At 47.8% G+C, this 10,631-nt stretch overlaps 1 protein-coding gene across 1 annotated transcript; it reads right to left on the reverse strand.

Annotated features, from left to right (window-relative positions):
• Nucleotides 1–2,345: 2,345 nt before the first annotated feature.
• On the reverse strand, nt 2,346–5,450 carry LOC125528976 (uncharacterized). Its single transcript, XM_087518749.1, has 6 exons — nt 5,091–5,450; nt 4,884–5,001; nt 4,427–4,515; nt 4,201–4,339; nt 3,441–3,574; nt 2,346–3,345 (listed from the first exon to the last, which is right to left on the reverse strand). Exons 1-6 carry the CDS (start codon nt 5,208–5,210, stop codon nt 2,557–2,559), a joined length of 1,389 nt encoding a protein of 462 aa, XP_087374875.1. The 5' UTR covers nt 5,211–5,450; the 3' UTR covers nt 2,346–2,556.
• Between the last annotated feature and the right edge of the window lie 5,181 nt (nt 5,451–10,631).

Genomic DNA, 10,631 nt, shown 5'->3' on the forward strand with positions numbered 1-10,631 from the left:
ACATCCAAGAGGAAGCGCGTCTATAGGCTTGTGCTGGTGCCAAAGGGCTCGATACAATTCTCACCGTATAACTTGATTTTGCCGAGCAACCCTTTGTCTTCTGCTCAACTTGCACTCTCAGCGACGCCAGCTTGTATACATGGTTGGGAGATGCACCGTGTACTTCCTACCCTCTATCAATGATTTACATACGGATCTAGTGTATTCATCAATAAAACAAAGTCAGATGCAACTGAAACCATAATCTAATCCTAGTCCGACATGGTCCCAATACTGTAATACTTAGCCGAACAAAAAATAATCTACAAATTATCAAAAAAAAACTATTACATCCAAGAATACACACAACAGAAGTTAAAGTAATGAATACTATACTCCTAAGTTGTCTTAGCCAATATGATCCGCACTGATTTGTCATAAATAAACAACAGTCACACTTCTGAATGCAGCGAAAATCATAGTCTGATCCTAGGGCAGTATGAACCTGATACGACCTCTCTTCACACAATGAAATCATGCTCACGGCTAGCACTCGCCGTTAGCCCAGTCTTCGTGCCCCTCAGCGCTAACGCCACACCTCCCACATCACCGCATAGGCCCCACGATTATGTGCCATGGCGTGAGCCCCAACACATGGCACCAAACTCATCACCTACCCTACCAGTGTTGCTTGGCTTCTTCTAAGAGGGAACCCCCCCCCCCCCCCGACGGTGGCGAGGAAATGAGGGTTGAGGTCGGCGGCTAGGGTTTCACCCCCAGGCAGCCTGCATGTGTGTGGGGGGTGGGGGTGGGGGTGGGGGGAGGTGGGCACGGGAGCTTGACCCCTAGCCTAGTTGCCAGAGGGCAGTGGTGTCTCCTAGTTGACACGGGTCCAAACCTGAGTTCCAGCGTTGTGTCTCACATTCTCCTCTTAACTTAAAAGTCATAGGGGTCCTCCGCCTACTGGTTTTGTTTAGTTACTTCCATAATAGCAAATTGAACATAATTTATGATTTTCCAGCAGCTCACAAGTCACAACACAACAAATCTATTTACCAAATTCCACGTGTACGTGTGTTGCTTGTCTTCTATCTCTAGTGATCTAAACACTCTTATATTAGTTTACCGAGGGAGTATCTTTTTTTATGAAGATATTTCTCCTCTCTGGTTTCTATTAACAGAAACCATGTGTGGCTACAAAGTTCATTTAAAAACAACCTGTTTTCTGCTTGCATGGATATTCCAAATGTCTGAAACTTATACTAGGTTCGATTATTCACCAAGTTTTAGTATGAGGTTGCCACGAATCCAGCACCCACCATTACATAGCAAGCGTATAATACACTAGTGGTAAAAGAATCCAGCAGACAAGAGCCGCAGAAAAAGCGAGGTGCGATCCATGTAACCCTGGAAAGGAGGGGACTAATCTCGCGCTAATCAATCTGGAGTTAACACGACCGCAAACGGAGCGGCGATCGATCCTTCTCGATCAGAGAAAACCAAAGCTTGCAGCAATGCAAGCTACACTCCATAGCTAGCGATGTAGCTAGGTCCACGCGAACCGGGACAGATCCTGCATATGGCATATGGATCAACGAAAGCAAAAACCCGGCCGCAAAAGAAGATCCTAGTATTCATGCGATGCATGCCCACTGTTCCTCCTGGCTTTACCAGAGCTCGAGGAAAAGAGAGGGCTGCTCCTCACGCCGGCTACCGCGTCCAATGCTTATACCACCGCCAGTTTAAAGTTTGTAAAGTTTGAAACTTCAAAATTCAGTAGAATGATGCGCTCCGTCGTTCGGCTCCATGGCCGGCCTGCTTTGCTTTAATGCTTTTTGTAAGCTCTTGCGGGGGGAAAAGGGCTTAAAGCGCTCGTCGTCAACCCTGCGTGGTACGCTGCTCGTCTCCTCAAAGTAGAACCAACTTACGCATGCAGCAGGAGAAAACAAATCGAAAGGTATTGGAACTCGGACGCGTACGTACGTATGTATAACAAACGTGTAGGCAGGCAGGCTCCATGTAATCATCATACTTGTGTTGTGCTTAATGGTGAAGCTTACCGAGGTGGCCGACAGCGTCGCTGCAAAAGACGGAAAAGGAAGAACCCGTCCTCACTCTCCGTGTTGCTTTCCTCTCGCCGTTTCAAAATCTTCAACGGCCATGGTGCCATGCCATCACAGCCTCACTAAGTTCATTACTTTCTAATTTCTTCCTCCAAATGTGTTGGCTCATGGCGCCATTTGACCACCGCGAACGTAAGAGTAGAAAGTTGGTGAAAAGTTTGTTGCCCAAGAACGTAAGAGTGAAAGTTGATAAATATTTACTAGCAACTCTATCACATCACACGGAGGAAGAAACAAGCGGTGGGAGCAGAAAGAAAGGGGTCGATTTTACTCACAATTTCAGGGCTGTTATCTTACAATGGCTGGATTCAGAAGGTATGATATCATATCATAGGCGGTCGGTAGGAATAAATACTAAGTACCCGGGGGAAAATGTTGCCAAAAGATTAATGACTTAACAAGATGACGATGTAGCATTGGATTATGTTGTAAGCTGTATGGAGACCGAAGACGCTCAGATCCTCTGGTGCTGGTGCTGGTGCTGATGGTGGTGGTGCTGGTGATGGAGCGCTCCGGCGTGCCGGCGCAGCGGCGGCTGGGCGGGCATCGGCCTGAAGTCCTCGGCGACGATGGCAATGAGCCCGCCCAGCGGCCGCCGCATCATGGCGCGGTAGGTGATCTCGTCGTAGGGCCGGCGGTAGAAGCGCAGGAAGGGCAGGAAGGACTCGCGCTCCCGCTCCACCCGGCTCGCCTGCCCGTCCTTGCGGAACGTGAACGGCGACTGCAGGAACGACGGCCTCGGCGTCCGCGGGAACTGCTGCTGCTGCTGCGGCGGCGTCGGCGGCAGAGGGGAGGGCGCCTTCTGCCCTCCCTTGGCCGCGGACGGCGTCGGCGGCGCGCGGGTGGCGCGCGGCTGCTGCTGCTGCTGGAGGGGTGTGGGCGTGGAGCGCGCGGCGGGCGAGGCGAAGGAGAAGGAGCGCGCGGAGAGCGGGGACGCGCCGACGAGGGAGGGGCTGGAGGAGGCCGGCACAACGGAGCGCGGGCCCGGCGCCGGCGTGGTGGAGAGGTACCACGGCTTGAGCGCGTTGTCCGACACGCTGAAGGCGAAGCGCGAGGAGGCGGAGCCCACGGCGGCTCCCCCCTTCCCCCCCGCCGTCAGCACGGCGGCCGCCACGGACGGCTCGAAGCGCAGCGACGCCGTCCGCGGGTAGGCCGTGAAGGACGCGTCCTCCAGCGAGTCCTCGAAGTCCAGCGAGCTCACCACCGCCGTCGCCGGCGCCAGGTCCACGAACGGCCGCACCCCCTGTCACAAAGCAAAACACACGTTTCTTTCATATAAATTCCACTTGCCATTGCCACGCACAAGAAGTTGCACCATGATCACGAGCGGTTAGTTACCTTCCACATGACGGAGAAGAGGGAGGGCGGGTCGATGACGAAGGCGCGGTGGAGGCGGCCGGGGTAGTAGTCGGCGACGATCTTGAGCGTGCCCATCAGCAGGTTGAGGAAAGCCGACGCCGACCGGAAAAAGCCTGCGAGCATCACGAAAACCCGATTCGTCCCGTCAACGACCAGCTCCCCATACCTCCATGCACACACACAGTAGTAGTCTACTTTGCTTTCCACGCAGCCGGGCAAAGCGGGCGTGGAACCCAATCATTCTCGCCAGGATTCAAACCGCACCGGCGGGAAGCCGGCCGGACTGCAGCGATAACTGTGCACGCAGCGTGGCATCATGGCCGGTAAAGCGAACGGTACCGCCCGAGTCAAGCCCGGGGACCGGCCGCCCGCCCGCCCGCGCTTGACCCACGTAGCATGCATACGGAAGACAAACGAGTGAAAAACCTAAAAAGAAGGTGCGTGGGAGACAATGCGAGCAGGGTCGCAGCACGATACGGGCGCAGTGCAGTTCGTGCGTCCGTCCGTCCGTCCGTCCATGGGAAGGTGTCTGTCGTTGTTGGGAGCTGCCAGGGATTCATGTGCGCCTATCAGAGCGTACTGACGACTGGTGCCAGTCGTCTAAGTCAGTGCGCGCTGCGCTTGCAGTCCGTCGCAGGGCATTGTCAAAATGGATGCGATTGCGATTGCGATTGCGATGCGACCACTACTGCGCGCTATCTGCCTTCCGATCGATCCAACGGAGACGGAGATTGCTTACTTGCGTCGAAGAGGAGCACGAACTGGTCCACGAAGCGGTTCATGGACGCCACCGCCACCTCCAGCGTGAACACCAGGAACCGCACGAACGATTTCTGGGGCTGGTACTTGGGGTAGTCATCCTGCTTGATTTTGAACATCTGCCAAGAAAACAAAACAAAAAGCCTCACGGTTAGAGCCAAGCCAGTGTCGCTCCAAACATTTACACCCAACTGCAGTGAGCGTACCAGGACGGGGCGGTTCTCGTCGTCGTGCCCGGCGACGTAGGCCATGCCGTCGGACAGCTCGCCGGAGAACTCGTCGGCCATGATGTGATCTGCTCGCCGTCAACAGCAACACAAAACAGTCAAAAACATAGTAGCAACAACAAGGGGGCACTGTTGAAACTGTCCTCGCTTGCACGTACTGTACATACACGGGAACACGGGATGCCAAGCAAAGCAAAGAGCACGGCACAATAAATTCGATACGCACTTCTACCAGTAACCTGACTAGAATACACTGTGCCGTAGGTACGAGAACACAACAAAAACAGAGCACATCAGAGCGCCGTATGTAGTAGGAGTATTAATGAACCGCCCCTTTTCTGCATGTGCAACGGATTTCAAAAATAGCAGGCCGGAGAATCACATTCGCTGCCGGAAACAAGCGGGAGATAGAGTGTGGAAGGGAAGCGGGACGCACCTGCTCCGATGGTGTCCCTCCAGGAGAGGACGGCGCGCAGGGTCTTGGCCGCCTTCTTCACGTTGTCGCCCTTGGCCCGGAGGAACCGCTCCACGCACGCGTCGTTGCAGTACTCCGCCTGCGCGCAGACCGGCCGGCGTCAAGAAAACGATCCCAAGAAGGAGGCATGGCCGCGGAGAGATGGAGGTGGGCACGGGCGGTGCGTACCTGCTTGGGGGAGAGCGGCGCCTGCTTGCGCATCACCTTGCGGACGGCCTCGATCTTCTCCCGGTCCTTGGCGTCCTTGGCGTCCACCTTCTCCATGGCCATGGCAGCGACCTTCGCCATGTCGCCGAGAGGGAGGAGATGGACACGGAGGAGCGGGGCGAGTGTGAACGAACCAACTACGGGAGAGAGGACAGCGGGTGGCGGTGGCCTGAGAGAGAGAAGCAGGAAGGGACTGAATGGAGACGAGGAGGAGGAGGAGTATTATAAGCCGCGGGCGGGGGCGAAGGTGCCGTTTAAGCCAGAGGGCGCTCCCGGCCGAGGCAATGGCGCTGACGGCGAAACGTGGAGACGGAGACGGCCGTTTGTTTGCTTGCCCGCGCGCCCCCCGGTGGGATTGTCGTCGACTTTTGCTCGTGGTATTCTTGGCCGATTGGCACCAAATAACTGTCCGTGGACGAACTGCTTACCGAGTGCGTCTGATTATTAGGGAGACGCCCTTTTACGCCTTTCTTTGCTTTTCATATCTTTGATTTGATGATGAGTTTCTCCATGTTTTCAGAATTGAATCTCATCATTGTCTGTGTCATGATGATCACTACTATATATAGCTCTAAATAAACCATGGGATTGTGCTTTACGGCCGTGTGTCGATCCCTGGGTTTATAGCTCTATTTTCGGCTGAAAAAAGGTGCTTTGGCCCCCCTTCATGATGATGATAGGTGCCTAAATTACCTCATCATTTTTTGTGTTATGGCTTATGGGTACATTATATATTGCCCTAGTTAACCCACCGAGAAAATATGAGCAACCATTGTGGTTTACAACATGCTGCATTTTCAAATATGGCGACATTTTCTATGTACTTCACCACAAAAATAATATATTTGTATCTAGTAATTACACATTGTCATTGTCTTGCGAGGGACTGTTAATTGTGTACAGATTGTGCCAACGGTCGGTGACGCCGTCAATCCCAAAACACAAGGAGCAAACTCCGTGAGAGCGTTAGCAACACGCGCTCGGAGCGTTCAATTTTTGAAATCGAAAATTGTAGCCGTTCGTCATTTATTCTATTCATTTAATGATAGACCCGGTCTACCCGTTGCGTATACGCTTTAACTTGGGGCTCCGCTTACGGCATTACCGTTTAAATTTTCAAATATAGACGTTAGCTCTACGTCAAAACGATTTAATGTAATGACACCATATGCCATTTAAGTTTTGTACTGACGCGCCACCAAACTTTTGAATATATCGACGTGCATCCCCTTGTTATACTCATTCATTGTGCATGATAGAATTTGCTATCGACATTGCGACGATGCATTTCGTATCACAAAAATTCATGGCATAAATGATGGCTATTTCATCGAAAGCACAAATAATATATTCTTACACTTATAGCTATTATGTGAAATATCGATCTCTGGGTTTACAGCACTATTTTCGGCCGAAAAAAGGGCCTTGGTTCCATTCATGATGATATGTGCCTAAATTAGCTCATCATTTTCGTGTTATGGCTTATGTGTACTATGTGTTTGTTCTAGTTAACCTCCGGTTTCTGCTTGTTTGCGCCTCTAAGTTTTAACCACATGGAAAATATGAACAATTATTGTTGTTTACAACATGCTACATTTCCAAATAGAGCAATATATTTCTGTTTAGTTCACCGCAAAAACAATATATTTCTATGTAGTAATTACACATTGCCACTGTCCTTTGAGAGACCGAAAGTTGTGTACAAATGACGTGGCGGTCGTGATGCCGTCAAGCCAAAAACACAAGAAGGAAACTCCATGAGAGCGTTCTCAACACACGCTTGGAGCGTTCTCAACACGCGCTTGGAGCGTTTTACCTTTTGAAATCAAAAAGTAGCCGTTCGTCATTCTATCTATTCATTTAATGGTAGACCCGGTCTAACCGTTACGTATACGCTTTAACTAGGCGCTCCGTTACAACATTACCGTTTGAATTTTGAAATATAGACGTTGGCTATACGTCAAAACGATTTAAAGCAATCACACCATATGCCATTTAAGTTGTGTAACTTTTGACCATATGGATGTGCATCCCCTTGTTATACTCATTCATTGGCTATGGTAGAATTTGCTATCGACATTGCGACGATGTATTCTATATCTCAAATATTCATGATATAAATGATGGTTATTTCATCGAAAGCACGAATAGTATATTCTTACATTTATAGATATTATGTGAAAATTTCACAATTGCATGACCGAGTCTCGGTCATCTAATAATTGGCTACCTTTCTTAGACTTGATAATTGTCATGATCACAATTATTAGCGAGATTGCATTAAGAAATTGCACGATCTCCATTGAATCTTACATTTAGCTAATTAATTGACACAATGATCAACAACCGTTAACAATATATGTACCTATCTAGTGTCCCAGTAGAAACACAATATCGATCAATTAACTTTTGGTAATGCTAACTAGCGCATGTTCGCTGGGAAGGAGCTCCCAGCCGACAACCTTGCAGTCGTTTGATCGAGATTAAAGCGATGTCAGTTTTTTTATATAAAAATGCCTTCTCTAAGAAGGAATTGGCATGCTAGTTTAAAGAAATTACCACCCCTTTATAACTAAAATTGCCATGGAAATCGTTCGCAAATGCCATCCTCCCCAACGGATGTTCGTCAGCTATTGAAATTCTGAACTTTTGGGGTAACGATAATTTCCTTAGTCTCATTCAGAAAGAATAAAAGAGAAATGTTTCTGTTTAGTTTGGGCTTTTGTCAATTTATCGTGTGCTTGTATTTCGTTGTTTTTCTAAGAAAATTTCTCCTTAGAGTCAAAGCAAACCTCTCTTTTGGGGTGATTTATCTAGAAATATTATTTTGAATTCATTTGTGGTTAGAATCCTTGTTCTTATCATTGATCCCGTTCAAAACATTCACTTGTGTATCCAGAACGGAGAAGATAAATTAGCGTCATGATCTACTCAATTATATATAAACCTTAACTTGTGTATAACTATGTACTCCCTCCGTCCGAAAATACTTGTCATCAAAATTGTTGAAAAGGGGTGTATCTAGAACTAAAATACATCTAGATACATTATCTTTTTTTTATGACAAGTATTTTCGGACAGAGGGAGTATTTCCTATTTGTCGGTCATCTGGGTATCCTTTGTGGCCCCTTGGTTTCTAGGCCTGGATAGAGGGTGTTTTTTTGGAAATGGAGGCATGCCCCCGACTTCTGATGCATGCAGCCATCTTATTAAAAATCCACAAAGTACCGTCATAAAAGTCTTACAGCTCGCAAGCGGAGCATAACAAAGTGAAAAAAAGGAAAATTACATGCTGACAAAGGCAACTGATATGGTAATAAGAAGGATAAGCTCCCTAGACTCCTATCATGTTATGCGAGCGCCATCCGAATAGTTGAATATAACTCGATCTACCATCTCCCATTGGTTGCACCCAGTAACGAAAGGCTTCCTGAAGTCTATAGGAGTGAGTAAGGACCACGTACGGATCCAAGCTGTAGCTTTGAAGATGACCTGCAAGAAAGTTAAAGTGTGTTGTCTGTTAAAAATCATATTATTCCTGCAATTCCATATAGCCCATAATAGCGCACATATTCCAATCCGGATATGGGTCGCAGTAATCTGTTCAACCCCAGCTAACCATGTCCCAAACAATGACACAGTATCGACTGGAGGATTAATGTTGAAAGCTATATGAATCATTCTCCAAAGTAGCTTGGCAAGTGGGCAGTCAAGAAATAAGTGTTGTATTGTTTCATCATGATCACAAAAACAGCACCACGAATTTCCTACCCATCGCCTTTTAATTAAGTTGTCCTTTGTGAGTATCACTTGCTTGTGAACAAACAGCATAAAGATTTTAATATGCAAAGGAACCTTAACCTTCCAGATGTGCAGCGACCTTGAGAGTGGGCCAGAATTAATCAAATCCGTATAGAATGATTTCACCGTAAACATCCCATTCTTAGTTAACTTCCATTGTGACGCATCCGGCTGGTCGGAGAGTTGAACTTCTACCAGTCTCCGAACTAAATGCATCCAGGCAGTCCATCTCGCACCAACTAACACCCGTCTGAACCGGATGTTCAAGGGAATAGTTTGAAGGACCGTGCCTACGTAATCCTCCCTACGTTGCACGATATTATAGAGGGTAGGATATTGGATGGCCAGGGGCGTCTCTCCAAATCACGTATCCTCCCAAAATCTTGTTGATATCCCATTGCCCATCAAGAATTTGACCCTACGAAAGAACAAGTCCTTCGTTCTCATAAGTCCTTCCAGAATGGCGAGTCAGTCGGTCTCATGGTAACCTGAGCTAGTGTTTTCGAGTGTAAATACTTATTGCGCATGATTTGTGACCACATACCCTCCGGCTCTGTCTCTAGCCTGCATAACCATTTTCTCATAAGACATTTATTCTTAATTTCTAAATTCTCAATACCAAGACCCCCTTGGTCCTTAGGTCGGCAAAGGATATCCCATCGCGTGAGACGATATTTTCTCTTGGCCTCATCAGACTGCCAGAAGAAACGAGATCTAAAGAAATCAAGTCGCTTCCGAACCCCTTTCGGAATCTCAAAGAACGAAAGTAGAAACATCGGCATACTAGTCAGAACTGAGTTAATCAAGACTAGCCGACCTCCATATGACATAAGCTTGCCCTTTCAGCAGCTAAGTATTTTTTTCAATTCGTTCTTCAATACACTTCCATTCTTTATTGGATAGCTTACGGTGATGGATTGGAATACCCAAGTAACTGAATGGTAAAGAACCTAATTCACATTCGAACAATTGTCTGTAAGTGTGTTCCTCGTTTTTGGCCTTCCCAAAGCAGAACAACTCGCTCTTATGGAAATTAATTTTTAAGCCATACAATTGTTCGAAGAGGCATAAGATAAGTTTCACATTACGTGTGTTTGCCATGTCATGTTCCATGAATAGGATAGTGTCATCAGCATACTGTAAAATGGAAACTCCTCCATCGACTAGATGAGGAACTAAACCCTCTACATGGCTATGCCGCTTGGCCCTGCCAATAATGACGGTCAACATATATGCCATAATATTAAACAGAAGAGGAGACATGGAATCCCCTTGTCTCAACCCCTTATGTGTCTGAAAATAGTGACTGATATCATCGTTCACCTTGATTCCGACACTACCCTTCTGTACTTGGGTACCTACTTGGTTCCTCCAGGCTTCACTAAAATATTTCATGCGCATTGCCTGTTGAAGAAAAGGCCACTTTACTTTATCGTACGCCTTCTCAAAATCCACTTTGAAGATAACCCCATCCAGTTTCTTCGAGTGGATCTCATGAAGCGATTCATGCAGAATGACCACCCCTTCCAGTATGTGTCGCCCCGGCATGAACGCTGTCTGGCTTGGTTGGATCACTGAATGAGCTATTTATGTCAATCTATTGGTTCCAACCTTTGTGAAAATTTTGAAACTCACATTCAGTAGACATATGGGTCGAAATTGTTCTATCCGAACTGCCTCATCTTTCTTAGGTAACAGCGT

Source organism: Triticum urartu, chromosome 4A, assembly GCF_056163025.1.
Source record: "Triticum urartu cultivar PI428250 chromosome 4A, HENAU_Tu73, whole genome shotgun sequence".
Classification (NCBI taxonomy): Eukaryota; Viridiplantae; Streptophyta; class Magnoliopsida; order Poales; family Poaceae; genus Triticum; species Triticum urartu.